Genomic DNA, 16,453 nt, shown 5'->3' with positions numbered 1-16,453 from the left:
CTTGTCATTCTCTATGCAGCAGAAAGAAAAAAGTCTCCCCTCCTACCAAGAACCTCCTCGGTGCTGCTGCCCCAACCTCCCCCAACACACTGAACAAGATCAGCAGAAGGGATGCCCACTCCCTCCCTCCTCCCACTGGAAGGTTGCCCACTGCCGGTGAGTCCCAACTCTGGCAGGAGAGATGCCCACTCCTTGCCGCTGCTGGGATCCTTCCCCCCAATACCTTTCAGAAGCCAGCCAGCGGGATGCTTACTCCCTCTGGCCGGCAAACCCACTCCTCTCAAAATAGCGGACCTACCTTTATGGGAAGGGCCTTATGCGCCTGTGCCAATCAGCACCTTAGGCCCTTCTCTAGTGCTTCCCAGGATGTATCAGGAAGGCCCACCATTTTGAGAGAGGCAGACCTGCTGGCCAGAGTAGGTATCCTTCTGGCTGGCCGTTGCCAGAAAGGTACCCCGGGATGGAGGGGGAACATTCGATGACCTTGGTGGCGGGAGAAAGTGGGCATCCCTACCGCTTGAGTTGTTGGGGGAAGGAGGTTAGGAATCGCCGGTGGCAAGAGGGAGTAGGCATCCCTCCTGCCATTTCCTTTAAAAAAAAAACACAAAAAAAAACAATTTACATGAGGGGGGGGGGGGTCAGAACTGTCAAGCCTTACTTTCCCGTTTGGCTACGACAGCTCAGACCTTCTCGGAATGCCTACAAATGTGGCACCATGAAGTTAGGGAATCACCCAGAGTGCTCGTTTAAATATTGATGAGCCCATTTTAATATTAATGACCTTGTTGTACTATATTTGCATGGCAGAGACTTCTAGGAAGCTCGGAAAAGGCCATTCTGATAATTGGCTGGTAAAATACTGGCACACTAAGCCACCTGGAACCGGTTTAGCAAACAAATTAAGGGCATAATTTGGCTTGAGAATTCTGTATAGAGTATTTTGGGAGTATTAAGGGTACACATGACAGATGTGATTCCTGAGCTTGACCCCCCACACTCAAAATGGGCTGAGGATGTTTTGATGCCAGAATTCATCGTTCCCAGGGTGCATATGCAACTGCTCTGAAGGACTAGGAGCAGTGGTTTGTGGTTGTCTGGCCAACATTTAGTGCTGTAATGGAAGGGTTAAATTTAAAAAAAAGAGTCAAAGGATTAAAATCAGGTAGTATTCCCTGAAGGGGTTACTTTTAGTTATCTGGAAGATCAAAGCAGAAAGAAACTGCCTGGGAAAGATACAACTGCTAAAAAACATGCTCACAAAACCCTACAGATTCTTAATATAGAAGCATGCCTTTTATGGCACTCACCAGGAGGAGAGCTCACACCAATCTTAAGTTCATGTTTTCGATTAGAATGAAATCTATTCTAAAAAAAAAAAAAAAGAGTTTTGAAAAATATTAAAATTTAACAAGAAATAGTTGCACTTAAAAATCAATGGAGAAACTTTTTGGGAGGATGGGGAGGGAGAAAGGCAAAGATCAGTAATCATCTGTGCTGAAAGGTTTATTGCTAACAGCATACCACTATGGAATAATGTACATCAGTATTTAAACAAATTCACTTCAATAAGCTTTTTCTATATATTTTGCTTCCATTAGCATCTGTTTTAAGGTCTTGTATCCTCCTATAATGGGTGCCTGGCAGGTGGTATAGCAGCTGACCCAGGGGAGGAAACTTAATAAAAGATGATTACTTCCATAGGATTCCTAGGCCTACAGAATATTACTATCCAGATATAGCTCACAAAAGTTATATGTGAGAGTATGTGGTGCAGTGGTTAGAGCTATAGCCTTGGCATCTTGAGGTTGTGGGTTCAAATCCCGCACTGCTCCTTGTGACCCTGGGCAAGTCACTTAATCCCCATTGCCCCAGGTATATTAGATAGAGAGGGAGCCCACCGGGACAGTTGGGGAATAATGCTTGAGTACCTGAATAATTTGTAATCCACATAGAATTGTAGGATATGTGGAATATAAATTATTATTTTTTTTAAAAGTTACTTCTTAGCCCTGTTTATTTACGTAATCTGAGCATTTCATCTATTAAGATTCTCTATGAAAAATATGCTAAACAAATGCATTCTTTATTATGCAGAAAGTAGTTCTGTAAAGTTTTGACAAAGTAGAGAAAAGAATAAATGACATTCTAAGGACTTTCACATAGTATTTCTTTTGTCCACCATATAAAATGTAATGCATTCCAAGGAGAATCTAAAAGCTTAATAACAGGTGCAGTAATCTCCATGAGTACCATATATATTCAAATATAAACAGAGATTTTTGGACCGAAAAAATGGCCCAAAAATAGGGGTCTCAGTTTATATTCAGGTCTGTGCTGACCTGCCCCCCCCCTCCCAAACCTGTTGCAGGCCTTTGCTGGGCCTGCACTAAGACCTGGTGGTCCAGCAGTAGGCCGGGACAGGAGTGATCTCTCCCATCTCCTGCCCCAGCCAACTTTAACAATTTTATCTCCCTCCCCCCCTCTCTAGCAGTGGGCCGGGTCAGGAGAGATTCATTCCATCTCCTGCCCCGGCCAACTTTAAACAACTTTTATCTCCCTCCTGTTAAGTCCCTGGTGGTTCAGCTGTGAACTGTGGCAGGAGTGACCTTCCTTTGCTCCTGTCCATGCAGGGCCGCTAGCTAATTAGCTGCTACGAGAACTCCCTTTTAGTTTCATTTTCAGGGGAGAGGGAGGGGGACAACAACCACTGCGGAATTAAGTTGGTGTCAAGCCTTAATCCGTCCAGTGATCAGTTTGCAATCAGGTCAACTTTTTGTACCCTGGAAGTGACAAATGGGTCTAACTTAGAATATTATTTTTAGACTTGGACGTTTCTTCCTGTTCGGTTATTGATGCTGGATTTCCTCTCTAGTCCCATCCAAAACACATTCTTAACACACCTTGCTATTTGGATGCACTGCAGTGTTGGATATAATAGTTTCTACCTTTGCAAAATCGAGATTTAGATCCTTCAAGCACATGTATATCCATTTGGACATTTTGAGACATTCATATGCTTTGAAAGTAAGTGTTTGTAAGTGACATCATCCAACAGAGTCCTTGTGTGGGAACCTCTCTCCAGCTTATTTATATCAAGACTTTTGCGAGTGTTTTACTGCATGCACATATATCTTCCCCCTGTTGCACATTTCTAGCCAGTCAAGTTTCTAGTTTATCCTCCTTCTATTGTAGTGTTAGCTAATCAAGTTTCTAGCTATGGACTACAACTCCAAAGGGGAGGAGAAAGGCTATACGAGACTATGTATTCTGCTGTCCTCAGATAACAAATGATTAGGTTCTTTCCTTTGCTAATCTTCTTTCTTGTAAATCCACACTTTATTCCGGGACCAGTAGGCTATTTCCCTCTACCCACTAGGATCTTTAGGCAGCCTCAAATTTAAGAGGCTTTTACCCCCTCCCCCTCATCACTGAGCATGCTCCCCTGTTCACCAGTCAGTCTTAAAGCAGCCAGAACATCTGTAGAGGATAATAATAAGAAAGAGGAAACTCCCCGGCAATCAAATCAATTCTGCTCATATAAACAAATGTAGCACAACAAAGAAAAATGGGGTGACCCAATGATCCACAGTGAAAACAATCCACCGATGAAAACAAAAACAAACACTGTGGATACAGATGTTCTGGAGATAATTTATTAAACACTGACATATAAAACCATGAAAATTCAATTTAAAAAGTACAATGATAAAAAATACTGTGATAAAAATCCAACCGGTCCCTACACGGTCCGTGTTTCGGCACACACGCCTTCCTCAGGGGTCCAATGGTTTGCAACCTCACATATAAAGAATTGGACTGAAAACAGTCTATTGTCTTTAAACATGTGAGCAAAGAACAGCGCAGACAAGCTGAAGTAGCAAAAAAATGCAATGGTTGCAAACCATTGGACCCCTGAGGAAGGCATGTTTGCCGAAACACGGACCGTGTAGGGTCCGGTTGGATTTTTATCACAGTATTTTTTATCATTGTACTTTTTTAATTGAATTTTCATGGTTTTATATGTCAGTGTTTAATAAATTATCTCCAGAACATCTGTATCCACAGTTTTTGTTTTCATATAAACAAATGCAATAGCAACAATGAAACTTTGGAACGACAACACAGTGCTATAGGGAGACACAGCCTGCACTGTCAGAAGGGGCACCTGAACTAGGGACCCCCCCCCAATTAAGTGCTAAACCCAGACTGATGGCACTCTCATAAAGGCTGGTCAGAAAACAGAAATCCAGCTTACCAGTTCTTGTAAGGCAGACAATTGGCAAGTCAGCAAGCATAGGGTGGGTTCCCGGAATAAAGTGTGGCTTTACAAGAAAGAAGATTAGCAAAGGTAAGAACTTAATCTTTTGTTCTTGTACAATCCCACTTTATTCCGGGACCAGTGCTACATAACAGAGCAGTCTTGAAAATTCAGGGTGGGAATGATGAGCCCACTGCCAAAACAGAAGCACCAAAGCAGCATCCTGCTTGGCCACATTGATCCTGTAGAACTTGGTGAATGTATGCAAAGAGGACCAGATAGCAGCCCTGCAAATCTCATCCAGAAAAACAGCCGAGGACCCTGCCCAAGAGGAGGAAACCCCTCTGACTGAATGAGCCAGCACCCCGAGGGGGGGGGTCTTCTTTCCAGCCGCCACATAAGCTGCAGAAATGGCCATGCAAATCCACCTGGAAATGGCAGGCTTCCCTCTGCAGGCAGGACCCACCAAAACAAACAGATGGTCAGAGAGGCGAAACTTGTTGGTGACCTCGATACCGCAATAAACTCCTGCGTACGTCCAATGTCCTGTGCCCTCCAAAAAGAAGAAGTAAAAACAGGATGCTGGATTTCCTGATTCATATGGAAAGTGGAAACCACTTTCGAAAGAAAGGAAAGAATAGTACATAGCATCACAGCAGAATCCGCAATACGCAGAAAGGGATCCCTGCAGAAGAGAGCCTGAAGCTCCAAAACCCTGCGGGCTGAAAAAATAGCTACCAGGAAGACCGTCTTGATCATGAGATTCATCAGAGACGGCTGTTCTAGAGGCTCAAATGGGGGGGTCGAGCCAGAGAGGGAAAAACCAGATTAAGGTTCCAGATAGGACAAGGGAGGCCTTAGCCACAACGCGCCATGCAAAAAACAAATCACATCCAGATGAGCTGCCAATGAGCCCCTCAAGGTCAGCAATCTATATCCTGAGCGAAGCCATTGCTAGACCTTTTTTCAGGCCATCCTACAGAAAATCCAGGACCTAAGGAATTGATGGGTCCACCTGTCTCAGGGCATACCAGGCTTGGTAACACCTCCAAGCCTTTGCATAGGCTGCCATTGTGGATTTCCTTTTGCTGTGAAGCAACATGGCAATCACCGCTGAAGAATAGCTCTGGCCAGTTAAGGCCATGTGCTCAAGAGTCATGCCGCAAGACCAAAGCTGTCTGGATCCTGCATTGTAATCGGACCCTGTGTGAGAAGGTAAGAATGACAAGAGAGCCGAACCAAGTCAGCCAATCGGGTGCTACCAGAATCACCAAACCCTCATTGGTTGCTATCTGCCTCAACAGACGCCCTATCATGGGCCATGGAGGGAAGACATAAAGAATAACCTCCTGGGGTCAGGGCAGAACCAGAGCATCCAGGCCTTGATGATATTCTTTATTTAGTGTTGCAGTTTCCATGTTGTGAGAACAATTAATCGATTTATATCTGACCTGAAACTTTTCCCCAGATATTCAATAAAACTGAAGAATTAATATTTTCACTCTTTGCCTTTCCATCTGGCTGCATACCATAATCTGTGCAATTTTATCCTTCTATTAACGAGAGGTACCAGGGGTGGGGAAAGTCTTCCCACATTGTCATTTTACTTCCTTCAGGATTCTGTAAAGTGGGTACCATCACAGCTTCTTGGGAGGCACAAATTACTGGAGGCTATCCAATACATCTACCTGGTTTCCTCCTTTATTTCTAAAGGAAATAGGATGGCTTTGGTTATTTTCCTGGTAAAACTGGTGAAGTACAATCAGTCTGACGAATAGCCAAGCAGAACTAAGAAATTTATAAAACTGTGAACAGCAACTTCACTCCTAGAAGGAGATTTGCAACAAACAGAGAGAAATACAGTTGGCTATTGATTAGAACAAGAACCTTCAAAAACATTCCAACAGCTCACCATTTATATCAGATGAACCAAACACCACTATTCTTTAAATCTCCCCCAAAAACCTAGACAAAAAAGACACCGCAGAAAAAAAAAGTACACTTTGCGCAAAACTCCAAATAAAAATGATAGGCTGAGTCTGTGCCAGTCTGGAGGGACTAAAAGAAAGAAAATTAGCAGGTAAGAACGTAATTTCTCCTTCTTTATCATCCCTCTAGACCGGCACAAAAACTGATGGGACGAAGCAAAGCAGTACCCAACATGGGTGGGACCACCGAAGGGCCGCCACAAGAACATGCTCACTGAACACCGTGCCTCAACATGCCTGAACGTCCATATGGTAGTGTCGCACAAAAGAACGGAGAAACCAAACCGTAGCTTTAGAGATATCCACCGGACATACAACTGAAGACCCAGCCCAAGAAGTTGCCTGACCCCAAATGGAGTGAGCTTTAAGAAATTCCGGAACAGACTTCTTTTGAAGAAGGTATGTCGCAGAGACAGCCTCCTTGGATCCATCACGCAATAGTAGCCTTAGAAGCACTGTCCCCCTTAGGAAGACCTGCTAAGGAGGACAAAAAGACGATCCTATTTGCAGAACTCCTGGGTCTGCTGAACATAAGAGTGAAGGATCCTACAGACATCCAACTTCCGCAACAGTCTATGCACCAAAGAAACTTCCTGACAACCCAAGACCGGGAGGACCATGGACTGGTTGATATGAAAAGGTGAAACCAACTTCGAAAAGAGGGAACCAGCCAAAGACGACACACTCCCTACAGAACTCCAGGAAGGGAGACCTACACAAAACCTGCAGTTTGGAAATGAGTCTCGCAGAAGTAATGGCCATTAGGAAGACCGCCTTAAGAGTAAAGTCCTTCAATGTGCAGGAGTCAAGAGGCTCAAAAGGAGGGCGAGCGCAGAAAGATTGAGATCCAAGGCTGGAACCGAAGGCCGCCCTGGTGGACGGAGCAATTTTACCACCCTCAAAAACAAATTAGATCCGAAGAAGAGGCCAAATGCCGACCATGCAACAAACTGCAAAATGTAGACAAAGCCACAAGCTGACCCCGGAAAGAGGACCAGGCAAGGTCCCTGTTCAGACCATCCTGCAAGAACTCCAAGATGTGAGGCAAAGAAGCATGAAGGGGAAGCGCGCCATGCGTCGAACATCATTCCTCAAAGAGATGCCAAACTCGCACATAAGCCCAAGAGGTGGAAAGTCTCAGGGAACCCAAGAGGGTGGAGGTCAACTTGTCTGAATAACCTTTTTTACCTAGGCGTTCCCTTTCAAGAGCCAAGCTATAAGATAAAAGGACCTGGATTAAACATTGAAATAGGACCCTGCGTCAGAAGGTCGGGCAAGAGGAGCAGCGAAAGAGGACAAACCAGATCCGGAGCCACGAGGATCACGCGGCCGATGTGACGAGCAATGCGAAGGACTCTTCCCACCATCGGCTAGGGGGGAAAACATACAGGAGACCGTCCATCAGCAAAGGCTGCACCAGAGCATCCAGCCCCTCGGCCTGGAAATCTCTGCACTGACTGAAGAACCTTGGTGCTTTGGTATTGGCATTCATGGCCATCAGGTCCATGACCAGCTGGCCCCAAGTTTGCACAACCATCTCGAAGACCACGGGACCGAGACACCACTCACCGGGATCCAGCTGTATGACTGAGGAAGTCCCACTCCTAGTATGTGGGAAGCTACGATGTCCAAAAGATGAGTCTCTGTCCAAGCCATGAGCAGAGAAACCACCTGCGCCACTAGATGACTTTTGGCCCCCTTGATTGACAAAAGCAACTGCCATGGCATTGTCCGAGACATCCTAAACTGATTTGCCTTTCAGCAACGTCTGGAATGCTAGTAATGCCAACCAGATGGCTCTGGTCTCCATAATACTGATTGACCAGGTTGTCTCCTCCGGAGACCAGCTGCCTTGAGCCGAGCAACCGAAACATCGAGCTCTCCAACTGAGGAACGTGGCACTGTCTACTGAGGCGGATCCACTCACCCCCTACACCAGATTGGAAGACTGCAGCCACCAGCAGAGGCTGCGATGAACCAACCCCTGAAGAGGAATGGGAGAGTCCAGATTGTGCATCTGAGGCATCCACCGCCGAAGAAGAGCATACTGAAGTGGGCGCATATGAGCAAGAGCCCACCTGACGATGTCCAGGGGTGCCGCCATTGACCCCAAGAACAGTCGAAAATCCTGCACCTGAGGACACCAACAATACATCAGTAAGCGGATCTGCAACTGCAACTTGCACACTTGGGCCTCTGGAAGGAAGACTTTCCCCGGGCAGGTGTCAAAGAGAACTCTGAGATACTCCAGGCGCTGAGAAGGAGCCATCCGGCTTTTGGACAAGTTGATCACGCATCCTAGCGACTGCAGGAACTCCACAACCCGAGTCATAACCTGGGAGCTCTCCTGAAAGGACTTTGCTCAAATCAACCAGTCATCCAGATAGGGATGAACCAGAATGCCCTCCTTATATAAGGCTGCCGCCAACACCACAACCATAATCTTGGTGAAAGTCTACAAAGCTGTGGCCAGACCAAAAAGAAGTACTGTTAGTGTTGTCCCAAAATTGCAAAGCAAAGGAAATGTTGATGAGAGGCCCGAATCGAAACATGCAGGTAGGCTTCCGTCAGATCGAGATAAGTCAGAAAGTTCCCAGGCTAGACCACCAGAATGACAGCTCTCAGGGTCTCCATGCGAAAAGACATAACCCGGAGTGCCCTGTTAACACCTTTCAGATCCAAATTGGGCCGATAAGACTCCTCTTTCTTGGGCACCACAAAGTAAATGTCGGTGTGAACCTCCCAAGGAGGCACTGGAACCACTTCTTTGAGGTCGAGCAACCTTTGCAGCATTTGACGAAAAGTCCTCTTCTTCCAAGCAGCCTGACAAGGAGAAGAGAGGAAATGACCTGGCAAGGGCTTTGAAGATTCCAGAGCATAACCATCCCGAATCATTTCCAGGACCCACTGATCCATTGTGATCTCGGCCCACCCCTGCTAAAACCCATGCAACTGGGTGCCCACCAATACCAGGGGGAGGGTCCGCAAGGAATCATTGGGCCGGGTAGGCAACAGAGGCACCTCAAGAGGAGTTACGACTCTCCCAGCTGGCATCCTGACTGCATGTGCTGAAATAAATGGCCCCTGGAAGAAAAGAATCCACCCCCTCCCCGACCAGGGCTATATCAACAAAAATCATGCAAATGCCCCCAGGTGACGCCACCCCATAAAGGCAGGCAAGGATGGTCCTCAGGAAGACGGGGCACCTTAGAGTCACTCAAGGCCTGAACCAGCTTGTCCAAATCCTCGCCAAACAAGAAAAAGCCTTGAAAAGGAAATTTACTAAGCATCCACCTATCAACCACGAGCTACAGGGTACAGCGAGAAGCCACTCCGAGAGCCAAGGACTTGGCCGAAGCCCCCAACATCCAAAAGATAAGCAGTACCAATCTTAATCTTAGCTACCTCCTGATCCACCAAGGACCAATCATCAGACTCACGGTCATGAACTCGCTCAGACCACTGCAAACAAGCCTGGTCCACCAGACCGCAACAAATTGCTGCCTGGACCGTCAAGGGAGTTACGTCAAAACTTTGCTTAAAAGACTTCAACTTACAATTCTGAGAGTCACGCATAGCCAAGCAGCCTTCAACTGGCACCATATGCCTGCGCGTATATCTGAAACCACCACATCCACCACAGGAGATTTAAAGGTATCCCTATCCCCATGAGGAATGGGATAAAGCCAAGCCATGGACCAAATGAAAGGGTGCCAAATGAAAGGATGCGTCTGGCAACTTCTACCACGCATGTACCACATCCTGAATATCTTGATGCATAGGAAAAGAATGGGAGGCTGCCCGGATCCCCCGAAGTACGGAGTCCACCACACAAGGGCAAAACTGGCAAAACCTGAAGAATAAGCTCCTGATGCTCTTCCCACTAAAAAATGTGCACAACCGATGCATACTTGTCAGCCAGTGTCTCTGGCAAACACACTTCAGCATCATCCGTCCCCCCCCAAGAGGATCTTGGAGGTCCAACAAGGGGCCCATCAGGGGAGAGGTCCTCATCAGGAGAAAACGCATCTCCAAACAAAAAATCCTCGTTCCATGAAAACCGCAGTCGTTTGGATGAAGATGGGGGGGGGGGGACTGGCCGCAGCCGATGCCGAGGGGGGCCGAATGGGGGTAGATAAGGAAGGCAAAAACCCCCACCCCAAAAAACCAGAGACCCCCCAGGGAATAAACAGGACCCTCGGCTGCCTGCAAGTATGCCTTGTATAGTGCCAAAATAAAATCTGGGGTAAACCCCCTTGACGGCAAAGAAGGACTCACTGCCAAGGCAGGAGACCCAGCAGAAACCTGTTCCTGTCCCTCTAAGACAGGGGGAAGGTGACCCGAGGCTACATACAAGATGGTGGAACTTCCCGCCAAAACCAGCAAAAAGCCCACCAAAAAAATCCCCAAGGCCTGTAGCGACAGAGTCCTGAACAGACCCAGCCGCTAAAGCAGGCAAGCCGGCAGCTGCAAAAACAGAGTCCCCAGTACTATTGGTGGTAAGGGAAACCTTATTTCCTTGATCGTCGGTGGCTGGGGAAATCCCTGTGTGGGCAGTAGGAGAAGACCATGTTTCCTCACTGCCTGCTGTTGATGAGTGGTGAACACGTGAAGGGGAACCCTGCTTGCCGGCACCCGAAGCAGATGAGGATTTGTTTTTCCCTATCCCCACTATTTCCCTCTCTTCTCCAAAATATGTAACTTCCCCCCCCCTTTCCCTCATATTCTCACTTTCATGTTAGTCAAGTTATGTCTTTAATGTTCACCCACTACATTTTATATTTTAAATTTTTTCTTTTTCTTTTTTCCTCTGTATAAATTTTATTGTGAACCGGCCAGATACTTGGTGATGGTCGGTATATTAAAAAGTTAATAAACTTGAAACTTGATTCCTCTTCGTGGCAGCTGGTGCACTCTGTGCACACGCTGGCCGCATCAACTGCACACCTGGAGCACTTTTTAAATTTCTTAAAAGTGCTCATTGTGAAAACCACTACAAGGGAAAATAAAGTGCCGGTTAGCAATAAAATTCAATTAACCTTACTTGAACTAACTAAACCTTAAGTTTATATACCGCATCCTCTCCACGGAAGGCTTCCCTTCAGACCGGCATTGCCTCAGGACTTTTTTTTTTCCAACACAACTTTAAATTAATTTGAACAGACTCCACTGCCTTAGCTGTATGCCTTGCCTATAGTTGGTGGCAAGGCTTACAGCTAAGGCACTTCTAAAGAAAAAAATTGGGGGATAAGGAGGCCAGGTAAAGACTGCACAGGCTTACCACCTCTACCTGCTAGAGACTGAGAACAGACTAATTGTTCTTGGGACTCCACAGCCCACTTATACTACAGCCAAAAGTTTGTGTCTCAGTCTCCACCTACTGGTAAAGGTGTGTTATAACCCATCTGTGCTGTATCGGTCTGGAGGGACGATAAAGAAATGGCAATTGGCTAGGTCCCATGCGACTGTGGAGGTGAGATGTGCGCATTATGTAGTGCAACATGCTCAAAAGATTTGTGTGAACAAGCTGAAGAATGGTTTTCACCAAGGGACCCATCAGATGACACCACTCGCGTGTGGGACTATGGTATCCTGCCTGTTCTCAGAGTTTTACCCATTTCAAACACTCAGGACCAGTTACAGCCTCAAACTAAACCAATCAGAAGAAAAAAAAATTCTTACAGGATATTCTGGCATCATTCTTTGAAACTTCCAGCTGTACGTATCTATGTTTTTAGTAATGTTCAGCGAGGATGTTAGGTCATATTGATTAGCATTTGTTTCAGTGAAAGGTTGGTGATGCCCTGAATTAGATGTAAAATGTTCTAGGACATTCCTTGATCTCTTCAAATCAGACATAGAAAAATCATCATCACTGTAAAAATCAGCTGTCCTTTTAACCCTTTTCTGCAAAGGTGAACTGACAAGAGCATCTACAATTTTAGAGCTGTGTATGGCTTCAAGTCTTCTTGAGTTCAAAATTCTTCTTTTATCAAGAGGTGATATATGTTGTTTTAAAACTAGCTTCCTATACAGTTCGCTAAACATATCCTCAGTTCCCAGAGGCGTTTTTACTGGACTTTTTTTAATGGGTACTGCAGAACAGGAATGCCTGCGCTGTAAAGGAACACTTTTGAAAGAGTTATAGTCCTCAACCAAATTACTTAGAAATGTTGAATTAAGATTGACTAAAGAGTATGTAAGGCCAAACTTATCATTTACATTCTTTTCAGTCAAAGTTTTTAATGGACTGCAAGTTTGAATGTTCCCTTTTTCCAAAATGAAAGGTCTTGAACTGGATCCTATGGAATGTGTTACAGATGACTGTTGCTGAGGGGATGATTCAAACTGTTTTCTACTTCTGTCTCTTTCTGGAAGCCCCCATGATTTAGATGTGTGATGAGGGCTTTGCACTATATAGGTTTTTTCCATCAGAACAGATGTAGTCTTTGGAGATGTATTCTGCCTGACAGAAAGAAAGTGTGCAGTAGCTTGTGGACTCCCCCAGCTTCCTATTCTTTTTTCCAAAGCATTAGTGGCTCTGTAACAAGCAACACTTGAATCTTTTTTTACTTGGGATGGTTGAAGAGATGCATTAATTTGCCGACTTTCTGAATGCTCTAGTCCACTGGCCATAGCATTAAGGGTTATGCTATAATCTGCCCCAGAATCAGACCAACTTTGTTTCAGATTTTGACCTTCAGGTAAAGTTCTGCTGCTTTTATTCAAACAATCTCCTTGAGATATTTCTTTGCTTTTTGATCCATCAGGAGATATGTAGGGCTTTCTCTGCCTTGACTTCACAGGATGGAAATCTCTTAACCTCTCCTTGGTGATATTTAATTTCATCTTGTTAACATTCCAAATACTACGCTTATAATGTTTAACTATGTCATCAGCAGCCCGTTTCTTACAAGCAAATTCCATTAACCTACTCATTGATTGTATCATGCCTGGGTACAAGTCAACAAGTGTGACATCATTCAGTTCTAATGTATCAGATGCTGTTTCCAAAGAGGTTTTACTAAAAGTGTCAGACATTTGGACTTCACATAGATTTCTGGTTCTATCATGCATCGCATATAGTTCATCTTTGGAGTGGTGAAACCTGCCATCAGATGACATATAAGTATGTGGCTCCAGTGATCTCTTGTGCCTGCTAATAAAGCTTCTCATTTTACTGATCATCTCAGCATTAGATGGAGAATGCGGAGCGTCATGAAGACAATTGTGCAGATACTTCTTTGAGGAATCTGTTCGGTTACCTACAGATGAAAAAGAAAGCAGAAATTATAGTAATTGATTTTTTGTACATTCAAGACCTCAGTGCACAACTGCCCCCACTTTAGACAAGAATGAAAAGATCCTGCATGTATATTTGGGACTGAAAACAGTAAAATGAATCAGCATACAACTTATATTACAAAAGAAACCTCTCTCCCATAATTCCTTTATCCAGTATCCATAGAATAAAGATGGAGAAGAAATATATGAAGTTCCATGGAAATATTAGGTTCTTACCTCGATAATCTTCTTTCTAGTAGACATACATTCTATTCCTGAACCTGTGGGTAGTCTCTTCTCGCAAGAACTCTATTAGGGAGCTTCATTTGCATTCCTTTTGCTCCTCCTCCCTTACATCTGGGCTGTCATTCAACTCTTCAGTTAGTAACAAAGCAGATAGCCCTGGAGAGGAAACAGAAGAGGGGGGGGGGGGGTACAGGGACACTCCCCGATAAACATGTCTTTTCTGCTCATATCATCAAACATAACCAAATTCAAACATTTGCAATATATAACAAGGTGAAAAACAAACAAGTCATCAACTTAAACACTAAGAGTGTGGGAGATTTGTACAGATATCCTCTGAAGACTTCAACGCGGTAGCCACTGCCTCTATTCTCATTAAGGCTGGACCAAAAACAAAAACCCAAGAAGTCTGAATTCTGAGATCTTATTGAAGCAGGCAAATTCACAGCTAACAAGGTGGGCTTCTGGAATAGTGTTGTTTACTAGAAAGAAGATTATCGAGGTAATAACCTAATCTTTCCTTCTAGTACAATACTCTATTCGTGAACCTGTGGGACGTAACAGAGCAATCACTCAAGTTTAGGGTGGGACAGATGAGCCTGCCACCAGAATCGAAGATTCAAATGTGGAGTCCTGTTTGGCTGCCATGTCCATTCTATAAAACTGTGTGAACATATGCAGATAAGACCAAGTTGCGGCTCTACATCTCTTTTCTGGGGAAAGCACAAAGGATTCTACTCATGAGGAGGTAATGCCTCATGATATGTGTCCTTACAGATATGGGTGAATGTTTTTCACTTCCGATATAGGCAGAAGAAATAGCCATACAGATCCATCTTGAAAGTATTGCTTTTGATGTTGGCTGACCTATACAGGCTGCTCCAGCCAGCACAAACAGGTATCAAACAACTGAAACTGATTTGTAACTTCTAGATACCACAGCAAGAGTCTGCACAAATCCAATGATTTTAACACCCGATCATGTTTTCTCAAACCAGAGGGTGTGAAGGCCGGCAAGTGTACTTCCTGGTTGAAATGGAAGCTGGAAATCACTTTTGACAAGAAAGATGGGACTATGCGCAAGGTTACGCATGAATCCGTAATACTAAGAAAAGGATCTCTTCAGGACAAAGCCTGACATTCTGGTACTCTCCAGTTGGAGGTGATCGCCACCAAAAACACCTTCTTGATGGTTAAGTCCATTAAGGAAGCTTAGTCCTGAGGACTATCTGTAGCAAGTACCTTTTGATGTGGCGGAATGTGAAACAGTAGACCCCTGGAGAGATTAGTCGGTTCCATCCACCACTGAAGAGACTGATGAACGGACAAAGTAGCTGAAATCTTCTGAGAGAAGGGGTAGAGAGCCTGAGACCACTGAGAAGCTAGGGTTCATTGAACTGGTCTGAGGTGAAGTCTCACCAGAGGGGTAACATGAACTGTCAATGCCATGTCCCCCAAAAGTTTCAAGTTTCAAGTTCAAGTTTTATTGATTTTGATAAATCGCCTATTTTGTACTAAGCGAGCAACAATTAAAAAGAAATACTATACATAGTTTTAAAAACTTCAGACAGACAATACTGACAAACTTGAGAAACAATGGGAAGGGATAAAGTAGGTTAAAGTTACATATTGCGTTTCTCAGAGGAGAAGAAATGGAAAATATGAAAGAGGAAAAAACATTAGGGTTGGGGGTTTAAAAAGTCATATTGAGAGAAGTTGAGAAAAAAAGAAATAGAAATTATTTAAAATTGCTAAAAAAAAAAAAAAATTAAAAAAAAGGATTAAAAAATAGTACTAAGTGAGAAGGTTTTAAATATTAAAAGAAGTTTTAAAAAGGAAAGTTTTTAGATTAGATTTAAATAAGTTCAGGTCTTTGGTTTCTCTAATGTATAAAGGAAGGGCATTCCAAGTAAGGGGAGCCATGACTGAGAATATGTCGTGACGTCTGGTTCCGATGATCTTTAGAGAAGGTACAGTAAGTGTTCCTAAAGCAGTTGATCTTAATGCTCGGGACGAGCTATATGGAATTAATAGTTGATCTATAAATAAAGGTTCATTATTGAGTAGAGCTTTGAAAGTTAGAAGTGATATTTTATAGGTTATTCGTTGATTAATCGGGAGCCAGTGTGAGTCTATTAAAAAGGGTGTTACGTGATCGTATTTTTTGCCATTATGAATGATTTTAACTGCAGTATTTTGTATTATTTGTAGACTTTTTTTTCTTTTTGTGTAATGTTTAATAAGAGTGAATTACAATAGTCTAATTTGGACATGACCAAAGAGTGTATTAAAATATTCAATGATTTAGGTTCCAGAAATTTAGACATCGAACGGATTAGGCGCAAGCGAAAAAAACAGCATTTTACCACATTGCTGATATGTTCATGGTATGAGAATTTGTCATCAATAGTGACTCCTAGTAATTTTAGTGATGATACTATTTTAATTGGTAGGTTGCTTATTAGAAAAAGGGAAAAAAGCTGCATCATCTGCCTGGCTGAAATGGTTTTTAGATGAAACTTGATTGGCAAGAGTCCCATTTCAGTTGAGGAAAGAAAGCCCGTAGCTGAACAGTGTCGAGAAGGGCTCCTATAAATTGCAGTCTTTGAGAGGGTTGTAGTTGAGACTTTGAAAAGTTGACTTCGAACCTTATTTGCTGAAGAGACGTTGTGTGATG

General features: G+C 44.0%; 1 protein-coding gene across 2 annotated transcripts in view; it reads right to left on the bottom strand.

Annotated features, from left to right (window-relative positions):
• Positions 1-16,453, bottom strand: part of LOC117360019 — a 109,858-nt gene that overhangs the window by 15,152 nt on the left and 78,253 nt on the right. For both annotated transcript variants that reach the window (XM_033943562.1, XM_033943563.1), the window contains 2 exons: positions 11,929-13,511; positions 1,308-1,365 (listed from right to left, as the gene is read on the bottom strand). In XM_033943562.1, coding sequence (XP_033799453.1) covers positions 1,308-1,365; positions 11,929-13,511 — 1,641 coding nt within the window. The remainder of the gene's footprint in view (positions 1-1,307; positions 1,366-11,928; positions 13,512-16,453) is intronic.

This window comes from Geotrypetes seraphini, chromosome 4, assembly GCF_902459505.1.
Source record: "Geotrypetes seraphini chromosome 4, aGeoSer1.1, whole genome shotgun sequence".
In the NCBI taxonomy this organism is placed as follows: Eukaryota; Metazoa; Chordata; class Amphibia; order Gymnophiona; family Dermophiidae; genus Geotrypetes; species Geotrypetes seraphini.
The sequence above is the reverse complement of the archived record's forward strand: the minus strand, read 5'-3'. Positions and strand labels throughout refer to the sequence as shown.